Source organism: Beta vulgaris, chromosome 5 (assembly GCF_026745355.1).
Source record: "Beta vulgaris subsp. vulgaris cultivar EL10 chromosome 5, EL10.2, whole genome shotgun sequence".
NCBI classification, from domain to species: Eukaryota; Viridiplantae; Streptophyta; class Magnoliopsida; order Caryophyllales; family Amaranthaceae; genus Beta; species Beta vulgaris.
This window is the reverse complement of record NC_079206.1, coordinates 3656504-3679638: the sequence shown is the minus strand read 5'-3', so window position 1 is coordinate 3679638 and position 23135 is coordinate 3656504. Positions and strand designations below refer to the sequence as shown.

Genomic DNA, 23135 nt, shown 5'->3' with positions numbered 1-23135 from the left:
AAGATTACTTGTTTTTTTAGGAACCCATATTTGCTTGGGTCCTTTTTCTTACGTTGAGCATCTAGTATGTCTTTCCTAACCCAGATTTGAGTAACATGTTTGACATTCTTTGCAATTCGATTTTTCTTTTTGTTGCAGTCGTCAATTAGATGACCATTATTTCCACAAAAATTGCAAATTAGATATTCAGGAAGGCCCACGTATTTTCTCTTTCGAAAGTCTCTTTCGAAGGTTCTGGCACTGAGCCTGGCACTGGTTGCTGGTCAGATATATCCTAATCCAGTTTTGTTCATGTTGTTTGTGTGCAAGTTAAGTAATTTAGAGCATTCATCCATTAGTCCATTTTTCGTGCATCTTTCGAGCAATAGAAAGTTGTGATTCCAAAAATTCAACTGAGGTATTTAAATCACTACTTCTTTTTGGGAAGTCTCTAAGTCTCTTTTAACTTTATCCAACTCTTCTCTATCTTTGCATCACTAGGCAGCATTAGTGGAACAATTCTAGATTGTTGTCTTGAGTTCTTAAGATCATTCAACTCGTGATTTAATTTTCAATTTGTTCCTCAAGACTAGATTTTTCAGCTTCGAACTCAGTGACTGGCACTGAGCTATTTACGAGATTATCAACTAGAGTCTTTTCTGTTTTAGTGTGTTTATCTCATGTCTTTCTCGTCAATCCTTTTCATCAGAGTTTTGTTTTCTTTCAATAAATCCTTATATTCTGTTTCTAATCCAATTTTTAGCCTGGTCAAATTTTTTATTTCCTTTTTCATGTTATCAAAATTATCATTCAGTTTTGACAATCATCAATTACGTTTTCAAGCAATGTACAAGCTTACTTTTGAAAGAAGATGAATTGAAGGTTTTAAAGAAGTTAGACTTACCTCACTGTCTTCTTCCTCTTCAAGAGGGTTCGAACTTTTAGCCATCAAGCATAGATGTGAGTCGTCATGGCTCAGTGCCGTCTTCAGAGTTGTCTGTACAGCATTCAGACATAATTTTGCTTCGTGGCTCTGAGCTGGCACTGATCCTCGTCAGAATCCGAGTCTCCCCAGACTGCGCATCATAGCTTTCTTGTACTCTTTCTTCGACTGCTCTCGTTTTTCCTTAGGCTTTTCTTCATCCACAGAGGGCATTCTTTAATCCTGTGATCAACTCACCACACTTGAAACAACCAGAGTTAGTAGCACTTTTCTTAGGGTTAGAAGTAGTGCCTTTACCTTTGAAGTTTCCACTTCTCCTGAAGTTGTTGCTCCTGTTCTCTTTTAAGAAATTTTGAAACTTTCTAGTTAGAGACGCTACTTCTTCATCACTTTCACTATCATCCGTTTCTACTTCAGTTTTTAAGGCCAACCCTTTATTCTTTGGTTCATTTGATTTAGGATCTAAAACAAGTTCATGGGTCATTAAAGAACCAATTAGTTGTTCTAGTGAGAGTTTTGTTAGATCTTTAGCCTCTTGAATAGCAGTGATTTTGGGAAGCCATTTATTAGTCAAACTTCTTAACACTTTTCTAACTAAATCTTCAGAAGAATAGATTTTTCCTAAGGATCTTAGTTCATTAGTTATTAGTGTGAATCTGGTAAACATATCTTTAATAGATTCGTCCTTATTCATTGTGAACAATTCATATTCATGGACTAGTAAATCTATCCTAGACTGTTTTACCTCGTTTGTACCTTCATGGGCCAATTCCAATGTGTCCCAAATTTCCTTAGCAGTGGTAGACAGCCGAGATTCTTGAATATTCATCAGGTCCAATTCCAGATTGGAGAATACTCATAGCTTTAAATTCTTTTCGCCTTTCCATAGTCAACAGAATTGTACTCATCTTCCTCCTTGTCGATCAGGTTTCCTTCATCATCTTTGTTTTGAATAGGAAGAGGTCCAGTCTTTATGATTCTCCAGCATTAAAGTCAGAACCTTGAATGTAATCCTCATCCTAGTCTTCCACCATCCATAATCTTTCCCGTTGAAAATGGACACTTGGAATACTTGTCACGAAAGTCTCTTGTGTGTTCATGGTTTCTATTCTCTAGATGTGAGTCTTACGAGAATAGCCTGCTCTGATACCACTTGTTGACCCAAGGGAACACTCAAGAAGGGGGGGTTGAATTGAGTGGTGAAATCTAATCGATTTTCGCAAAAATCCTTTCACAGCTCAGTGCCAGGCTCTGAGCTGAACACTCGAAAATTGCTAATTTGCGTTTTTGCGAATAATAAACTTAAAAGATATTAGATTTGACACAAGATATAACGTGGTTCAATCTCACCTCTGAGATCTACGTCCACAAGAAACAAAAACTCTTTTATTTCTTTGAATCCTATAATATCAAACTCTTGATACAATACGATTCCCCTCACTACTAACCCTAGTAATGACTCCCAACACTTAACTCTAAGTGTTGACACTCTTTATAATGTAAAAGTTACAAGAAAGAACGATCCTCAAGATGTGCTTCTTAGTCAAGCAAATAGAGGACAATTACAATTATGAAATAGTAACTTAAACCTAACAGCTCAGTGCTATGCTCAGTGCCAAGGAAATAGTTTTCAGCTTTTTAATTAGACTCGATTTTCTCTCTGAAAACTGAGATTTAAAAGTGAATTCTGATTCCCTTTTATAGGCTTGTTAGGACGAAAATCACTTAAAAATATCTTTATCTTTTAATCCTTGATTTAAGGGATAAAACTTTATCTTTTTCTATCTTTATCTTTTAAACTTAAAAAGATAAGTTTTCCACATTAGATTTTCTTTTCAACTCAAATTCTGTTTTCTTTTATCAAAAAGATATTTTCCAAAATAAAATCTGATTTTATATTTTCTCAAAACACGTTTATTCAAATTCAGTTTTAAAACCTTTTTTCAAAACACGTTTTACTAAAACACGTTTTTTCGAAAATTTCTTTTTCTAAAATTCTTTAAAACTCGTTTTTATCAAAATCTGATTTTGTTAAAATATTTCAAAAACTCGTTTTTATCAAAATCTATTTTTATTAAAATCTTTTCAAAAACTCATTTTTATTAAAATCTTTTAGAAACTCGGTTTTACAAAATCTTTTTCTAAAAACTCATTTCCTTAATCCCTTTTTATTTCTGATTTCGAAAATCTATTTCCCTTATTTTGAAAACTAATTTCCTTTTTATATAGACATATAACATTAACATAATTATTTATTTCCTTAACTCTAAGAAAATAATAATTATACTAATATCATATAATCTATATTTCGACACATAGCATATCACCAAGTTTGAGCATATTACATTTTAATCTAAAGTTACTATTCTAAGAAATTATAAACTAAAACTTCATTCTTGATTCTTCTTTTCTTCAAAGTCTTCGTTTATCAATTTCTTTCTTCATGCATCTGTTGCAACTGTTACATACTTTCATGCTACAACATATTATATTAATTTTCATCATCAAAACATAACATGTGCATTAAACATAACATGTACATGCACAACACTTTGTTTTGCAGGAAGCGTGTTGGATCCAAGAGAAGTCCATCCTGCTTTACTGGGGACGTCTGATACCCTTGTAGGAAGAAATGTTATGCCTCATCCCCCATATTTTAGTAGCTAATAATCTTGTTCATGATGACTTAGTTATGTATGCTCTTTAGGATGTAATTCGAGTTTTATTAATGCAAGTTTTTCTGATGTCAAAAAATAAGGTCAAAATTCAAATATATGTATTAGTAAACATTAATAGAGAACTTAATACTTTATTTTGATACCGATATGAGGAAAGGGAAGGGGATAGAGGAGAAAGGGATGGGGGTAGATGAGAAAGGGATGTGGAAGATGGAGCTTCCCCCTCCAAATCTCTCCAATTTTGAAGTAAGGGAGCTAGATGTATACTAAAGAGGGATGAAATATGGATCATTTTCTTTCCTCCATTCATTTCCCCAATTCCTTAACCAAATAAGGGAACTTGTTATCCTCCCTTTACCTTCCCTTTCTCTCAATTTCTTCCTATCAAGTTGAAGCGTAAATGTTGAAACAATAAGTAGTTTTATAATGGGCTACATTGTGCATATAATATGTGACAGTTATATATATTGAATGTTTTCTCTGTATGTTAGTGTCGTTTTTCTAGTATCCATCTAAACTATAACTTACTAAGCAAGGCTTAGCTAGTCTAATGGTAAAAGTTCAGCTCATAACAAAAATCATAGGATTAAACCTGTGCTCTTTCACTCCCATGTGAAACTGATTGGTGAGTTAATTTACAAGTGGTGGTAATTCAGTAGAGCTATTCTCTTTCCGTGCCTAAAAACGACTTACACTATATCTTAGGGAGTTATTGGCTCCCATAAACCCTAATTAATGTACATAATATTTCCTTTTTTTGGGAGGGAGGTTGGGGGGGGGGTTTAATTAAGAATAATGAAGCTGATAATTACCAACTAGGCAATTACGGACTGTGGCTAATCTAAGCAAAGACAGATAATCAGGTAAAATTGATTAATTTGTGCATTGTTGGCCTACAGGCACCCTTCCAACCGAGCTTAAGCTAATCATAAAATAACCAAATCAATTCTCCTACTTTTTTATGGAGGACAATCCTAATTGAGGGGTCCAATTGCAGCACTAACCCATTAGTATTAGGGGCCTATTACCTTGATTTAACACCACGTATCTTTAACTTTTGCTTAATATTCTGATTAGGCTTTACCTAAAAAAATAACGAGTCTGAAGTGGTCTCAAAGCCACATCATACTATTCTGCAGTCACTATTGACGATGTAGTGGGACTTTTCTTTTCTTCCATACGTTTTGAGGGTCACTTGAGTTGCGTTTTCATCAATGGACTTTGAAATGACCTCTTTATAGCTAGATTATTTAGGCTATGTTTTGGTTGTCAAAAATTGAAATAAATCTGAAACTGATAAGGTAGTTAAAAGGAGTTTATTTAATAAAGTGCATATTAAAACCCACTAGCCGATTTTTAGCCTCAAATTAGAAATTTTTTTTCCAATTATGTGAGTTTCCTTTCTCGTCATATGTTGTTCGGTTGTTCCTAAGTATTTCCTATTGTGAAGACTGAAGAGAGAGAATTTGTTGTTTGTTACTCTTGAATGTCTGACACAGTCGGAAATTATGGAGAAAAGCAAGCGCTAATCTCAATCAAGAACAAACAGATTTAGAAGCGATAAATCTGTAAAAACTCCGGAATCCACCAGAAAAGAGTAGGAACTCTGTGATTTTATTACAAGTCAAAAAACAGCCTCCAAACAATGACCTAATAATGTTTAAATACTTAACACAAAACCCTAATACGAAATTAAGGAAATAATAAAATCCGGAAATTATTAAAATGCTTATTTCGGGACTTAAACGAACTCGAATGGCTTAAAAAGCCTATAGGTCACAGCATAGCGGTGAGTTTGACTCGTTGGCCCGTTCCGCTTCCGAAAAGGTATCACAATAAGCAATCGGACTCCGTAAGTCCGATTAGTGGAAATTATTTCAGGCCCTTTTGTCGAACTTCCTTATCGAACTTATCCGCTAACCTTCCTACATCAATGTCGAAGGGTTGGTGCAATTTAATAATAAAATTGGATTAATTCTTCTTGAATGTCGAAGGGTTTGCTTCTTCCTTAAGTTTGCTTCTCCCGCTTGGTTTTATTTAAAGTCATTCAACTGTTAAGTGCTTGGTGTTATTACTTAGAGCATGTTCTCTTCCGCGTAAAACAGCTGAACCGAATGAAATTAAACCGAACCGAATTGAACTAAACTGAATTGAACTGAACTGAAATGAACTGAATTGAATTGAGTTGAACTGAACTGAACTGAATTGAATTGAACTAAACTGAACTGAACTGAAAATAAGCTGTAGAGAACAATCCCTTACTAGTTTTTATATGCACGCGATGCGTGCGAAAATACGTAGAAGATTAATTTGATTTAGGAGATGTAGAAAACTAAATTAATTGTTAATAATATCTAATAAATTACGGATGTTTGAATTGTTGATGGTTTTCTTTTTGTAATGTTTTTTTTTATTTTTTAAATTAAATAGGTAGTTTTCTTTTTATTTTTAAATTTAAATTTTTAATTAAAGTAAGTAGTTAGAATAGAGATGTATGAGGGTAAATGGATATTATTTTGGTGTCCTACCCCTCTCCCATATAGAATAGAGATTAGTTGCTTGGAATCGCCATTGCACTTCCTTTATTTTCTTGCAGTTTTGCCGCAGTTTTGAAGATTAATTCCGTAGTGTGTTTGTCTAAGAACCTAACTTACTTGGTTCTTAACCATATAATTCCTTAGAAAAAAAAATTCGACTATCCTGATGTCTTGAAATAGGGCTTCTTTTTTGACTTTCTCTTTGTCGTGCCTGAGACAGGGGTTTAATATATATGTTGTAAGCACGATTTTGCTCAGAAAAATCAGTATTTGAAGAGAGCTCGACTTTTCTCAAGAAAAGTCAATATTTGCTATGAGCGTGATATGCTCAAGAATTGTTACGGGTTCGACGAAAATAACGTTCCAGTTTTGTTAAAATATTTGGTGACTTCTAAAACAATGGCGTTCTCATCAAGAAGAAGAAAAATTTGTGGGTTCGCAAAGAATGTCGTTCCCATCAGTATTTTTATTTGATTTTACTTTTATTTTGTTTCTCCAATCATAACGTCCGTGTTACTGCCATTGTGATTGCGGGAGGATGTTAGTATAGATTTAGGAGTATTTCCTAAATCTATTTATCTAGAAGTGTTCACTTAGAGATAATATTTGTTAGTATTATACTTAGTTTAGGATATGTTTTCTTATGTCTACCTAAGTTAGGTTTTATATGATGTACTATAAATATCCCCTTTGGTTTAATAATAATTTGAATCTTTTTCCCTTCAATCTATTTTGCACCTATATTGTTATTTGTGACTTGCATGAATCTTGTGAAGATGGCATAAGGTTGACTTTGAATACACATATCTCTCAATATATAAATGGTTTTGATGTGATTCAAATTGGAGGTGATAGCTTGTTCAAAAATCTTCCCAACGACAGGTCATATGCTCAATTCTGCTGAGAAACAAGAGAGTTATGACTGTTTTACGAAGCAATGTAAAACTGGAATTTCCGATTGTGCGCTCTTAGTGAACTACGATCGGGCTTACAACTCCCGATCGAGACCGAGACATCAACCAATTTGAATTTGATGACCGCCCGATCGGGAGGATGTAGCTCGACCCGATTCGACGACGAGGAGTTTGACGCGGGAGGCACGAATTCGTTCCGAATTAAATTATGTGCGGAGTATATTCTAGGGTTTATTATGGTTTTCTTATGTTATAAAAGGACGCTCTTGGTGTTCCCTCGACATACAAACTTTTAGCCTCTAGTATTTTTGCACTCCCTTGTATTATTCTCTATGTTTTTCTCCATCATATTGAAGAAGCTCGAATCCCCCACCTGTGGATGTAGGTTTATTTTGACCGAACCACGTAAATCCTTATGTTATCTTGTTTATCTTAACAGCTAACCTCTAATAACTAATATCCAATCGTGAATAGCTAATCTAAAAGCTAACAATTACTATTATGCATGAGGGCTAACAATGATTGCATCAACTACAATTTCCAAACATTTCATTTGCTCTATCTTATTTCAACAGTCATCGTAACTCTTAATTTAAAATAGCCTAAAGTTCAAGAGCATCTCTAAAAACTGGCGCGTGATAACTGACTATATAACCTTAAAGTAAATTCAATCGTGGTAGAGTCAAATAAAAGAGTGGATCTTAGCTTGTTACATGGTGCTAATCTAAGGGCCTGTTCTCCCCAGCTTATTTTCAGTTCAGTTCAGTTCAATTCATTTCAGTTCAGTTCAGTTCAGCTCTTGACAATACTTTTACTCTCATATATCACTATTCATTTCAGTTCAGTTCAATTCAGTTCAGTTCAGATCAGTTCAGTTCAATTCAGTTCAGTTCAGTTCAATTCAGTTCAATTCAGTTCAGTTCAGTTCAGTTCAGCTGTTTTATGCCGAAGAGAACAGGCCCTAAGTGACATTTTACACACACGACAACACGATATATATATATCGAAAAATTAACAATGGAAAATTTGATTTAGAGAAAAGGAATGACTAAAATTCAAAAATTGGATATAAAGAATACAATGATCCCTTAAGGATAGGAGTTAGCTCAAGTGGGTAGAGCGCTCCCTCTTGATCCTTGTGATCAGAGGTTCGATCCTTACCCCCAGCATTACGTTGGGGGTATTTCCTTAGCATGCTATGCATGCCTTACCAGCCAATGTGCTGGTGTTTCCTATATGCTAGTAGCCTTGTAGGGGTTAGCCCTTGGGCTGACTTAATTTCCTAATAATAATAAAAAAGGATACAATGATCCCATAATATCCTCTCAACCAGCTCTTGAATTGGACCCTCTAGGCCGATGATTGGGAAGCGAGACAATCTTGTTGAGTCATTCAACGCCTTATATTCAAAGCATTCCAACATTTTATATAGTGTGATCATGAAGCATTACAACGTCTTCTAACTTTTTCTCAATATATAAGAAAAATAAACATAGTAATTTAGATCTTTTTTTATTCATCTCAAATAGTTCTTTGATAATATCAATTTTTTACAAATATGTAATCACAAATATTTTTAGTGAATAAATGTATTGGCAAATGTGCAAGTCAAACTAAGAACATCAATAAGAAACGGTGTATATGAGCATGACATATAGCTTATGATAGATAGGTTTTGGACATGTAATTATCTGTACATGATTGTGTAAACAAGAGATTTTAGTTATTTTATCTTAATGGTTGTATAAATCTAAGAATTTGTTGGATTGGTCTTTTATCTCTAGTAGCTTTAATTTTAAGAAGCTAATTTTCCAATTGTCAAATATTTTTGAAGTAATTAGCCGTTTTCTCATTCTATCATTCATGCTTGAAAACTAATGTTTTGATGAAGAGCTTTTCTTCAAATCAGTCGGAGTTCTCATAACACAATGTAGTAGAAATTGGAAACAATGGTCATGTTGGAATGCCTCAAGTCTATAATCTGGCCCTCCGAAGTCCGAACAACCTAACATAAGAGCAACTCCAATGGTTGGGGTGAAGGACTTGCTAGCAATTAAAAAAAATATGGAGCAACTAGCTTAACCATTGGAGTAGGTTGCTGAATTTTTTTTTGCTTAACAACTTGGCTGAAGTTAGCTAATTTGCCCAAGCAAAAGATGTGGGGCCATGTTGATATTGTGGAGAGTGAGTATTGTGTCAAAAATAAAATACAAAAGATGAATGACAAGTGGAACCTACTCAAGCTAAATGGAGTTTGGCTAAACCATTGGAGGTGTTTTGGCTTAAAGTACAGTTTAGCTAGATAAATCTAGGTGGCACTTTAAGCCAAACTCTATTTTACTTACCATTAAAGTTGCTCTAAGGGTTTCACTTCCCGGTCATCTGGAAGGTCTTATCCTATGCAGGGTAATAGTCTAGTAGGTATGAAAATATTACCAAGTGGGTAAAATAAGTAAATAACGTGAAGTGACAACTATCAATAAACGACATATACTCTATTTGTCTATATGTACTTGCTATTTGTGTTATATGCTCTTGTTTAGGCAAGTAAAAAAGCAAAAAATTAGAATGAGTGGGTGAATGTGGCTTCTACCTTTATTAAAAATATAGAGAAATTTCTTTGCAGAAAAATATGTAGCATGCAAAGAGGAAAAAAGCATATGAAATAGTGTATGAAGCAAGTAAAAAAAAAAAGAAAAACCGAATACAATTAGTGATATTTGACAACTTGCATATAAGTGGTTTTTCTTGTATTAGCTCATTACTTTAGATTGTACTAACCTAAGAATTTAATTTTTACAATATGAAAAAATGTTGACAGTACGTATTTCAACAAATATATTAACATTAATAACATACCCGTAAAAAAAAACTAATATATATACTAACATATAAGTTATTACTGTATTTCAAATATACTTTACGTTCGATTATTTACTAATTATAATTAGGGCCTGTTCTCCCCAGCTTATTTTCAGTTCAGTTCAGTTCAGTCCAATTCAGTTCAGTTCAGTTCAATTCAATTCAGTTCAATTCAGTTCAGTTCAGTTCAGATCAGTTAAGTTCAGTTCAGCTCTTGACAATACTTTTACTCTCACATATCACTATTCATTTCAGTTCAGTTCAATTCAGTTCAGTTCAGTTCAATTCAATTCAGTTCAGTTCCATTCAGTTCAATTCAGTCCAGCTGTTTTATGCCGAAGAGAACAGGCCCTTATTGTTGATAGCACTAGTAATTGCTATATTATTTGTGATATCAGATTAACTTCTTAGAATAGAAAGTTGGCATGCATGATGCATGTAAAACATCACAAAATCTATAAGTACTTCATATATATTCTACTCCATTTTTTTTGAAAGAATATTCTACCCCAGTTTACATGGAAAATTTACATGTTGCTATTTTTGGCGTCTCCTATGAGAAAGTGAAATTTTCTTTTCATAAAAATATATAATATTGATTTATTGATATAAAATAATATGACATCTATAATAATAGAAGTTAAAACTACTATATTGTGAGAAAACTCCTTGAGTTTGGAGTGTTTTGTATGATCAATACATATAGATTTACAAAATTCTAGTCCTAACATAGTTATGAAACTAATACAAAATATTATCCTAATGAAAAAAATATTATCCTAATATTATTTCTCTATATCAAAAACTAATAAATATGTTATACGTATCATATTGGATCACATCTAATATCACTATTGCAAAATCGTGAACATTGTGAGATCTAATATATATTTTGTTAGATAAAACCTTCTACGAGGATGAATTTAGTTATCTAAAAACAAGTAAGAAAAAAGATGTATTTGTCCATATAAAGTAAAGGGAAAGATTCCCATGTAGTGTTAGGCAACGGATTATTGATTACCATAAATGAATCATCCATCAAATCATGTAATTGCAGATGTACACTCATGTCCATCAATTACAATTAGTACAAATATGGCCTGATCACTGTATTAAGTGGAATACAAGGTTAATCACTCACTTTAGAAAAAGAACAAATTAAATCAACTTTCTATATATAGTCAAATCTCTGGTGCCCTATCTTTTTTAAAATTGCATGATAAACAAAGTCTTGAAGCAACAACAACTAACCATGAGTAGAGGTGAAAGTTATGGTGGTGGGCAAAGCTCTTTGGGTTACTTGTTTGGCTCCAAAGAAGGCCAACCACCAAATAATCCTCCTCCTTCACCATCTAAGCTTGTTAGCCCGCCATATGGTACCGATATCGAAGGCGAAAAACCTCCACAAAAATCAGACACCTCCAACAACAATTATCATAGAGCACAAGGACAAAACTCAGGAAACTTTATTACTGTGAGTTCATATAATTTTTTTATTTCATGAAAATTTTTCTTTGCATAATTTGTAGTTTTTGTACTAAATGAAACTTGGTATTATGTGATTTAAAATAATTTAGGATCGGCCCTCAACAAAGGTGAAATCTGTGCCAGGAGGAAGTTCTTCACTTGGGTACTTATTTGGAGATAAGTGATGTTATTATTGTACTCCATGAAATTAATTATCTTATTCTAGATGAGACTATAATTAAGCTTGTTAATGAACTAAAGTTGATTTGGTGTTTAATTTGATCTGTCTACAATAAGGGGATCTAGCTGGTGTGTTGATTGTGTGCAAAGATTTGATGTAATTTTTATGTAACTTTTCCAATTTGTAATTTGTTCTTGAAGCTTCTCAATTGTGGATTGTGCTACTTGCAATTGTAAGCCTAATGATTCTAGGGTTTTACTGTATGCAATTGTAACTTTTTCAATATGGGTGAAATAATATATATTTTATATTGCGTGAAATCAATTACATATGTGGACTACTTGTTACAAATGGTGAGATCTCCTATCTTCTATTACTTGTTTTCCAGATAATAGATTCGTATTAGAAGTTGCGCGTTTTCTTTTTAGGGGAGAAGTTGCGCGTTTATATCAAAGATCATCGGATTTTCTTTTTATTTCTTATACGTTCTCCTTTTCAATTTCAAGTTCTTTGTATTTATCACTACTAATTCTTCTTTATGATTTCTTTTTCCATAAAAATGAGTTTGCAGGTGAAAGGTTCATTATTATGTTTGAGCAAACTCTATAATACTACTAGTAGAAGACTCATAATTGTGGAAAAAATTGATAAAAAAACATATAATTAGATTGTCCTGTGTAATATTAAAGGACTTAATTATTATCAAAAAAATAAGAGAAAATGAGCCAGAGATTTATGCTTAGATCTTAATTATAGAGCACCAACAATCCTGATATATAGTAAATGTGGTATACTTCTATAATTTTGAGATGCATAAAATTGATGATATCTTGGATTATATAGTAAATTGGATCCTTAAAATTCAGGGTCCTATGAGGAATTTATTCTCTTAGTAATTACAATATCTCTTTACACTTTCTCTTGATGCAAACAAGGTGAATAATTCTAGAATAATGTTCTTAGCTTGTCCATTTGGATTCCCCTTGACATTGTGTCTTCAGATTTTCAGCACATCATGCATGATAAGGTAGACTAGTACTACTAGTACCCTCTATTTGATGCACAATTGTACATTTTGATGTGGTAAAAGAATCTTACCATCCCAATTTCTAATTCTTTCTGATATAGTGTAGATTATTCCTGGGGTCTCAACCATCAGCTTAAGCTTTTGGTTGAGTTGGTCCTTTGACATGGTATCAAGAGCCAACGTGACAAAAAGATCACAGATTCGAATCTCATCCACCCCTCCTTTCTCAGTGGAATATTTTGTACCAGGTATGAGGGAGGCTTGTGCTGCATCCACGCTTCAAGTCCAAAGGCTCTTGCGTGAGAGGGCGTGATAGAGTGTAGATCTATTCCTGGGGTCTCAACCCTTAGTTTAAGCTTTTGGTTGAGTTGGTCCTTTGACACTTTCTTATGATAGGGTTTTTGGGCCTATATTTCTTATCATCGTACATATGTATTGTTTTAAGTACCTTTTTTTCAGATATAAATTTCTTACCATCGAACAACATTATTTTCGAGCTAGTATTGTGTGATAAATAGAATTTTAATAATAAATCACAGATTTCGTCAAGTATCTACCCAAAATAAACAGGAAAAAGAAAGAAAAAGCACAGCCTGAGGACCTTAGCTTAGGAACACATCTTGGGTCTTGCTCATTTTGCATTGCATTCAGCCGTGAAATTTCGAGCTTCTGGAATTTCGTTAAAGTTTGAAATTTTGCTGGCCAATATCCATATACCTTGATTAATTGTTGTAGCTACTAGCTAGGGGGTTGGTCAATGAGACTTCCTTCCCTTTATGTTTAGCAAAATAACTGTATCGCGCAATCAAATTAATCCTTCTCTACGAATATCAACATATTCTACGTGATTAAGTCTCCAGTTTTCTCTCCCTTAAGAAAAGGGTGTCCTAACTTTTTTTCATGTATCGGAAAAAAAAAATTCTTCGGCTCTCTCAATGTAGTTTGAAAAATCACTCAAGAAAGATATTGTAATGGAACTTTAGGCTTTCCGAATGCAACTTCAAAAGGGCGATAAAGGAAAGAAGGGTTGCAAATTAAAGAGGGATAAAATTATGCGACATGCTGATATAGTGATATTCTCAGATAAGGCTAAGCGTCTGCCAAAGCACATAAGGTGCCCGTTTGGTCGAGTGCTGCTCATAGTCATTGCAATTCGCAAAGCTGCATGAAATGCTAAACTTAACATTTTTATTTGTAAGAAAGATTACTATAATTTAATGTACATAATAATCGAATTAATTATCAAAGTATAATATATTTCAGCTTCTGTTTCTTATTAAGTGCAACACTTCGACTTTTTGCACTTGTCATATATCTTACATTCACCCGTATTTGTTTACTACTCCCTCCGTCCCATAATATATACTTCCTTCGTTCTGTTTTAAATGATACATTGAGTGAAATGACACTATTCATTGATCAATTTTGATTTCAATTTATCTCTATTATATAAAGAAAAACATAATCAGGTGGGATCTTGTTAGATTCGTCTCGATGCATATATACTATTAAATTATAACTTTTTTATATTTTTTAGGTGTGCACAACTAAAGATATTAATGATTAAAGAAGCGCGTTGGATTGTGTGAATAAAACAAATGTTTCATTTAAAACATAACGGAGGAACTATAATGCTTACTTTTTTCCCTCGAGAATCAAGGAGAATGGAGGGAATGGTAGGATTGTAATAAAAAAACATTTAATGAAGTATTTTTGTCTTGGAACTACTTCTTTATTTTCTTTTTCCTTCAAAAAAGAATCAAAAGGCAATAAATTTTCCTTAGAATGGTGCAAAGCAATAAAGAGGAGCACGTATCTTGAAAAAAATAGTACTATTTTGGAAAATTTGTGTAAAAAATTGAGGATAATTTAATCCAAATAAATTGATAAAAAATGAAGTTGGCACATGCATAGTATTTTGGGACACTCAAAATGAAATGTAAGCACTATATTATGAGATGGGGGAAATAATATATATATATATATAAAATGATCATATAAAATATTGTTGGATTTATTTCAATAAATGTGCTTCATAATTTTAACATGCATTTTACAATTTCTACAAATGAATAATTATAGATATTAATAGTCAAATTTGTACATTGCTGGTAAGCATAAAAGTCAAATTGTTGCATTTATTTAGATTTCACTTGAAGTATTGATAAAGGTACCCAACAAAATTCCAATAGAATTTAAATTTATTGTTTTATGTTTATCAATTTGCTTATTTTTCATATCTGAGCTCAACCCAATTATTTAGAAATGTAACAATATTCAATGACTAGAATTCATTGAATATACAAATTAAACCAAGATCATGACATAATCTACGTTGGTTTCTCTCCCAAAAGCGAAAACTATGGGTAATGCAAGGAGCAAAATGTGTCTTAAGTTTTTTAATCCAAAATGTCATACACAAATTAAACATTAATCTGCCACAGCCGTACCACCAAAGTGATCATTCTGATTACATGACTACTATCCATTCTACAAAAGCTTATTTGTATAATTGTTTAAGCTGTCTTGAAGTTTTTAGAAGGAAATAAAAAAAACACTTACGGCCCGTTTGGTAGTCGTTAATAAATTGCAGTAATGGAAATGAATTTTAAGTGTATATTTATTAGGAAAGTACCCTTAATTAAAATCTCCATGGGAAGACATTTTTTCTCCATGGGCAAGCAATCTCACCCATGAACTTGTCTTTTTGTCTCCAAGGGGAAGCAATTTTCATTACTACTCATTACCACCTACAAGGTGGTATTGGATGGGAATGAAAATTCTAGAAGGAAAGTGGACACTTTAGGATAAATTAGCATTACCATGGGAATGGACAATGATATTTTTCACAAATTTACACACAAATTCATTCCCATTGCCACCATTTATGACCAACTACCAAACAAGCTGTTAAGGGTACAGTATTACGCCCTTTTAAGTTTTACCCCTAGATTCAGTAAGGGTAGAATGGATCTAGACTAACTAAATGATGCATGCACCTGATATGACAATAAACATAATCTGATAATCAGTCATGAATCTAATGTAATAACTAATAAGCTTATTACTAATTTAGCAAATGTATCTTCTAAACAAGTCCAAATCAGCGAAATGCATATGTTTTCTAAATTATACTAGTACATTACATCTAAAATCATGTACCACATTAACGACCATTCAACCAAAACAGCAGCAGAAACTAGAAAGCTAATCATTTATAAAGAGGACGGAAAGACTAAATCATGACAAAGTAACAGCTTCGTGCCTCTTATTTTTTAGCATTGTGTATGCACTTTGTTAAGCATTTGCAACAATTCGAAGCCATAAACATTAACAAACTGCAGCTACGTATTGTTGAATGTAACTAAAATATTTAAAGGTCATCTTATCTTGTCTTGCTGACTTTAATGGTGGAGCCATAATCTTTTCTATATTGTAAGAAAAATCCAAGCTATATAACAAAGTACTGTATGTTTTTGCAAGAAAAAGAAATTACATATGATTAAAAGATTTGTAATAGATAATATTATACTTCAATAATCATGCCGGTGCGGCGCTGCTGTACGTCGCTGCATACGTAATTCAGCAGGAAAATGTGACTTTAAAGATTCTAAATCTTGCTTTGATGGAATTTTATATTAGGTATATCGTCAACTATTATAGTTATACTCGTGGAACTTGATGAACATACAGAGTACTTATTTTAGTTAATATACTTATCCATGCACGTTGAAGTTTCTGCATGTCCCAACTTTTTTGGGCCATTTGCTATTGCCAAGTTAGGTCGTGTTCCAAACGCTGTCCAATCCCAGCTTTACTGGAGTCTGGAGTTATTGGAGTATTGCTATATAGCCAGCATATGAGAACGTACACTAACCTCAATCTAAATTTGGTTATCCATATTGGATAATATTATATGTAAAGGGATAATATTATATTGTAAAGGGTAGAAGGGTACTTTCATAGTCATAGGTCTGTATTATAAACACTATATATATTGAATGCCAGGTTAACCTACAACAGGTTAACACACAATTATTCCCACACTTGTACATGGTATCAAGAGCCTAGGTTTTTCTAAAGAAAAACTTAACACAAAAACAAAAAAACCCAAATCTTTCACGTTTTTTTTTCCTGGTCTTTTCTTCCTTCACGATCTTGGCCATGGCATCCCCATCTCAGATCTCCGCTGCCTCTGTGGTTCCCACGCAGCCACCGCCGGCCTCATCGTCTACCGCACCGGCCGTCTCGTCGGCGCCGTACCTCGCCGCGCCGGCTTATTCCGGTGCCGCCTTCACGCAGCCCTGGTCTGCTGATGTCCCCTCCGATTTGTACGCTGGGTCGTCTTTCGCCCAGCCTCTTTTCGCCGGAACTTCGCCATCCTCCGGGTCGCGTGCCACCCCAAGATTTCCGCCGGGTTTTGCTACTTCTTTTCCGGCGACTTCACTCCACGGTACTCCCCCAACCGTGTCTTCAAATATGCCGCCTCCCTCTCATGGTTGGTCACCTTCTCTCCAGTCAACGCCCCTTGTTGACTCCTCTTATCAGGCCTCTCCTTTTAGTCTTCTGACTTTATCGGCCCCTAATGTGACAAATCTGGTAACAATTACATTATGTTCTCCTGAGGATTATTTGTTATGGAAAACCCAAATTACTTGTTTATTACTTTCCCATAATCTGCTTGGTATGGTTGATGGTTCTGCTATGATTCCCCCTGCAACTATTATTGATGAACATGGTGTTTCGGTTCCTAATAGTCCCTTCTATACATATTTGCGTTTGGATCAGCAAATAAAATCCTGGATTTTTGCCACATTGTCTAAGGATGTTTTTGTGGATGTACATGATTTATCTACTTCGGTAGAAATTTGGACGCGTTTACAGACTAGATTTATGCATGCTAGTATGGCTAGGTCTATGGAATTAAAGGGTCGTTTAACTCGTATCAAAAAAACTGCTTCCCAGACAATGGATGGGTATTTACGGGAAATTAAGGTGATAGCTGATTCCCTTGCTGCTATTCAGTGTTCTGTTTCGAACCAGGACTTAGTTCAGTACACGCTGTTTGGTCTGGATTGTGATTCTGATTATGCGCACATAGTTACCACTCTGTTGCATTATCCATTCCCCATTAGTTTTGATGATTTACGACCTAAGCTGCTTCTTCATGAGCAACGTTTATTACACTCTAAGGATGCATCTGATCCATCATCCCATCATGCCTTACTTGCTGTTAAATCTACTGGTTCTGGCTCAAGTTCCTCCTCCCAGGCTCCGTCTGGAGGAAGAAATAGGGGAAGAAATAACAGAAACAGAGGGGGTAATAATAATCGTGGGGGCAATAATAATCAGAATGCTCGGGGTAATAATGGTGGGAATGGAGGCAACAATAATAATCGGGGCTCTGGCGGAAACAACAACAACAATGGTAATCGGGGACGACCAAATGGTATAAGCAAATTTTCTAACTTGTCATCCTATAGTATGCATTGTGTAGATTATATTGCTAATAATTTGTTGTCTGCAGGGAGTAATTCATCAAATAGTAACAATGTTACCTCTACCCCTACTTCCGATACATGTGGTTTGTGTTGGTTTCCAGGTCACCAAGCTGCCTACTGTCCCCAGCGTTTTAATCATAGCTTTGTTCCCTCCTCCTCAGAAAGTGTCACTCGAGCCTTAGCTGCACTGTCTGTTGGTGGTGAAGCTAATGACTCAGTCTGTTGGTGGTGAAGATAATGACTCAGTCTGGTACCCGGATTCGGGAGCTGCATCTCACATGACTCCTCAGGATGGTACGTTCTCTATTAAAACTCCTTATACCGGGTCTAGTTCTGTTGTAGTTGGTAATGGTACCTTACTCCCAATAAAAAGTACTGGACATTTAACTTTAAAAACAGCAAGTCGTCCCCTCCGTTTATCATCCGTCTGTCATGTCCCTAATTTAAAACATAATTTATTATCAGTTAACAAGTTGTGTCATGAAAATGATTGTGTTGTGAGTTTCGATAAAAATTCTGTTTATGTTAAGGACCAGATGACGGGGGAAGTTCTGCTTCAGGGAACCAGTAAACAAGGTGTCTACCCTCTTCAGCCCAACATTGTCCCTCCTGAGCCTTCAGTTCCTGCTTTCCTAGCCATTAAGGAGTCGGGTGACGTGTGACATGCTCGCCTGGGTCATACATCTTCTAGCATTATAGGAAAATTATGTTCCAATAAATATATCACATACATGTACCTCTAAATTTCATGATGATTGTGTAGGCTGTAAGCTAGGAAAGATACATCGTTTACCTTTTGATTCTGTTGAATATCTTTCTACATATCCATTATATGAAATTCATAGTGATCTTTGGCAATCTCCTGTTTTGTCAAATCAATTATTTCGCTATTATGTTGTGTTTGTTGATGATTTTTCACGCTATTCCTGGATTTATCCTTTACGTCGAAAATCGGAAGCTTATTCAAAATTCCTTATGTTTCAAAAGATGGTTGAAAATCTTTTTAATTGCAAAATTAAAATATTTCAAAGTGATGGCGGAAGGGAATTTGACATTCTCCTCTTCTTCAACATTTTTCTGAAAATGGTATTATTTTTCAAAAATCTTGTCCCACACTCCAGCTCAAAACGGTGTTGCAGAACGCAAACATCGTCATATCATTGAAATGGCTCGTACTATGATTATTCATTCTGACTTTCCTGCGGAATTTTGGGTTGATGCATCATATACTGCCACTTACACTATCAATCGATTACCCAGCTCGGTTTTAGGGGGTGTTTCACCTTTTGAAAAATTATTTCATCGTCCTCCTTCCTATCAATTTTTGAAAACATTTGGATGTGAATGCTTTCCTTTGTTTCTGGACTCTAAAAATCACAAACTGCAACCTAAATCTAAAACCTGTGTTTTTATTGGATATGCATTGGAATATAAAGGGTATCGATGTTTTGATCCTACTACTAAGAAAGTCTACACTAGTCGTCATGTTCTTTTCCATGAACATAAGTTTCCCTATCGTGCTCTTGTGCGTGCTCAACCCACCACTCCTTATACGTCGCCTCAGGTATTAGCCATAGATTGGACTCCCACGAATGTTGTGTCTAGCATCCCTGTGCCCCCCTTGGGCCACTCGAGTCTTCCTCGCTGCCCAACCCAACCCGTAGGGTCTCCTCTCTCGCCCTCGGATGCTCGTGCTCGAGCTGCTCCCTCCCAACCCCCTGCTGTCTCCCCCGTTCCTGCAGGCCCAGCAGTGCTGCGCGGTGACCCAGCCGTCTCCCCTGCGGCTCCAGCAGCTCCCATCGCTGGCGCTACAGCCGCGTCTCCCTCGCCCATCGAGTCGTCTGCCTCCCACGCTGGGCGACCAGCGCACGTTGGCATGCCTAGCGACCCCTCTAGCTCGCCTACGCCCCTTGATCCCTCACCTCCCGTGTCGCCGAGTCCTGTGTCCCCCCTGTCACCCCTCCTCCCTCGTCGTCCGTAGCTAACCATCATCCGATGGTTACGCGTCTCAAAGTTGGTGTGTCGAAGCCTAAAATATTCATGAACTTAAAAATTGATATAACTGAGTCTGAACCTACTAATTTTAAACAAGCGTCTAAAGACTCACGTTGGCGTCAAGCTATGTTAGATGAATATAATGCTTTGATTAAAAATGACACATGGGAGTTGGTACCTCGCAACTATGATAAGAATTTGCTTGGTTGTAAGTGGGTCTACAAGATTAAATATCATTCTGACGGTTCTGTGGAGCGGTTCAAGGCTAGACTTGTTGTTTTTGGCAATCATCAGCAGGCATGTATTGATTACTTTGAAACTTTTAGTCCTGTTGTTCAACCTACTACTGTTCGCTTGGTTCTTACTATTGTTGTTTCTCTTAAATGGTCTGTTCGTCAGTTAGATGTCAAAAATGCTTTTCTTCATGGGTTTCTCAATGAAGAGGTTTATATGCGTCAACCTCCGGGTTTTATTCATCCATCTAAACCTACTCATATTTGTCGTCTTCGTAAGTCCATTTATGGTTTGAAACAAGCTCCTCGAGCTTGGTTCTCCAGGTTTAGCAACTTTCTTTTATCTATTGGTTTCAAGTGCAGCAGTTGTGACACTTCTATGTTCACTCTCAAATTTCGTGGTCATCTCATTATTCTGTCTTATATGTGATGACATTGTCCTTACTGGTAGTAGTCCTCCTCTTGTTGCCAAATTCATTCTGTTCTTTCTTCTCATTTTGCTATGAAGGATTTAGGGGATCTTCATTACTTCTTAGGTGTTTAGGTTGTGCGTACTCCTCTGGTTTATTTTTGTCTCCACATAAGATGTTTTGATTTACTTCGTAAATTCCATCTCATACTGTTAAACCAGTTACCACTCCTGTTGTCTCTAGAGTAACATTGTCTCTGCTTGATGGAGAACTTCTTGCTGATCCCACAGATTATTAGTATGGTTGGTGCATTGCAGTACTTAACTATGACTCGTCCTGATATTGCTTATGCTGTTAATATGGTGTCCCAGTTTATGCATGCTCCTCGTACTACTCACCTTCATGCTGTGAAAAGAATTTTCAGATATCTGCAAGGCACTCTGGATTATGGACTTTATTTATATAGCAGCAGTTCTCCTACTGTTATTATTGCCTATTCTGATGCAGATTGGGCAGGATGTCCAGACACACAACGTTCTACTACTGGTTATGCTGTTTTTCTTGGGAAGAATCTTATTTCCTGGCGTTCTAAAAAGCAACCTACTGTCTCCAAATCCTCCACTGAAGCTGAATACAGGGCAGTTGCCTACACAGCTGCAGAAACTATTTGGCTCAAGCAACTTCTTGCTGACATTGGCCATTTTCTCCGTCGTCCTGTGATTGTCTATTGCGACAATGTCTCTGCTACTTATCTCACTGCCAATCCAGTTCATCATGATCGTAGCAAACATATCGATGTTGACTATCACTTTGTTCGAGAAATGGTTGCCAAGGGAGGTCTTATTGTTCGACATGTTCCTACACAGTCTCAGGTTGCAGACATCTTTACTAAAGGCCTATTTACTGACTTGTTTACTAAACATCGTACTAATCTATCCGTTGTTTCACCCCGTAAAGATTGAGGGGGTGTATTGGATAATATTATATGTAAAGGGATAATATTATATTGTAAAGGGTAGAAGGGTACTTTCATAGTCATAGGTCTGTATTATAAACACTATATATATTGAATGACAGGTTAACCTACAACAGGTTAACACACAATTCTTCCCACACTTGTACAATCCAGAATATGAAAGAGCATCCAACTCAAAAGTTAAGTTTATGAACTTAAATAAACCAACATTTATACATGAGAAGATCCGCATAGAAATCATCGCGTCCTTTGAGTTCTGCTACTGGAACAGAACCATATTTTGAACCCAATTTTTGACAAACAGAAGAGCAATGGACATCTAGAAAGTGGGGAAAAATAATTATGCTTAAATGACTATTCAGTCAGAGCAGTTTAACAGCTTCATTTCTTTTCCTGTTTATAAAAGTCACATGAACACAATGCTGCTATATGAATATACCAAATTTGAGTGTCTCAGAGAGACAGTCAGAGACAGCTATCAATTCAAAGCAGTGTGTTCTCAGCATGTCAGCATATTACTTTGCTGTGATTTATGAATACATAAGGAAATCTAAAGTAGTTGTGCCAGTATATAAGGAAAGAGAGAAAAGATCTTCCTGAAGACAAACTTCAAACTACCAGAGCAATGAAAATCTGCAGTTTATTCAATTAGTAGTATTTTTTAAGTTCATTTAGTCCATCTTGATACTTGATACTACCCTCTAGATCTCTAATCTTCAATAGTCCACAGTCATATTCTCATCTCCACCATCACATTCACCACACCATGCCGTCAACTGCACTCCTATCATAACCATTTCAGGTGACTTAAATGATAAGGTGCTACAATTTTAAGTCACCTTAACAGTTTCAGCTGCTACCTAATCAGTTTCAGTCACCTTATCAGTTTCAGCTCCATTTCAGTCGGTGTTGCCAAACATAGCCTAACTTGAATAAAACTAACTTATGAACTAAAATGAAAAAACTACTTGGAGCTTTTTTTTTCCTCTTTTGCATTGATTTTTTTTCTTTTTGGCTTTCTAAATGTCTAATGTATAACAACTACAACGAACTAATTCTTTAGAACACTTTTATGAACAATTCAACTAGCTTAAGCAACCAACTTCAAAAAACTAAAATCGCACATTCAACCAATCACATTACGTGTCAAAATCATAAATTTAGAAAATTTTCTTTTAATACCCCAGGTATTAACATTTTCCATTGGTAGCACTTCTTATTTCGTTGTCCCAATTGTATCCCCAAGGTATTACTTTAGAAATAATCATATCTTCATAGCCTTACCGTTTAATTTCCGCTAAATATAAAGTTTTTTTTAGAAATGTTGTCATTTTTGTCTTGATTTAGGTGCATTGATCTACATGCAAAAGTGAAAAACCCGACAAGGTTTCACATGTCATTTTTACCCCTAAAGAGTCAACTTGGACGTCAA

At 35.2% G+C, this 23135-nt stretch overlaps 1 protein-coding gene across 1 annotated transcript; it reads left to right on the top strand.

Annotated features, from left to right (window-relative positions):
• The first annotated feature begins 11107 nt into the window (after window positions 1-11107).
• On the top strand, window positions 11108-11875 carry LOC104892253 (protein SPIRAL1-like 5). The gene is made up of 2 exons (XM_010678123.4): window positions 11108-11387; window positions 11491-11875. The coding sequence occupies exons 1-2, from the start codon at window positions 11130-11132 to the stop codon at window positions 11563-11565; spliced, it is 333 nt and encodes a 110-aa protein (XP_010676425.1). The 5' UTR covers window positions 11108-11129; the 3' UTR covers window positions 11566-11875.
• Window positions 11876-23135: the final 11260 nt, after the last annotated feature.

Coding starts and splice junctions, on each gene's coding strand:
- LOC104892253 (XM_010678123.4), top strand. CDS start 11,130: ATGATAAACAAAGTCTTGAAGCAACAACAACTAACCATGAGTAGAGGT. Junction 11,388..11,490: donor ACTCAGGAAACTTTATTACT/GTGAGTTCATAT, acceptor AAAATAATTTAG/GATCGGCCCTCAACAAAGGT.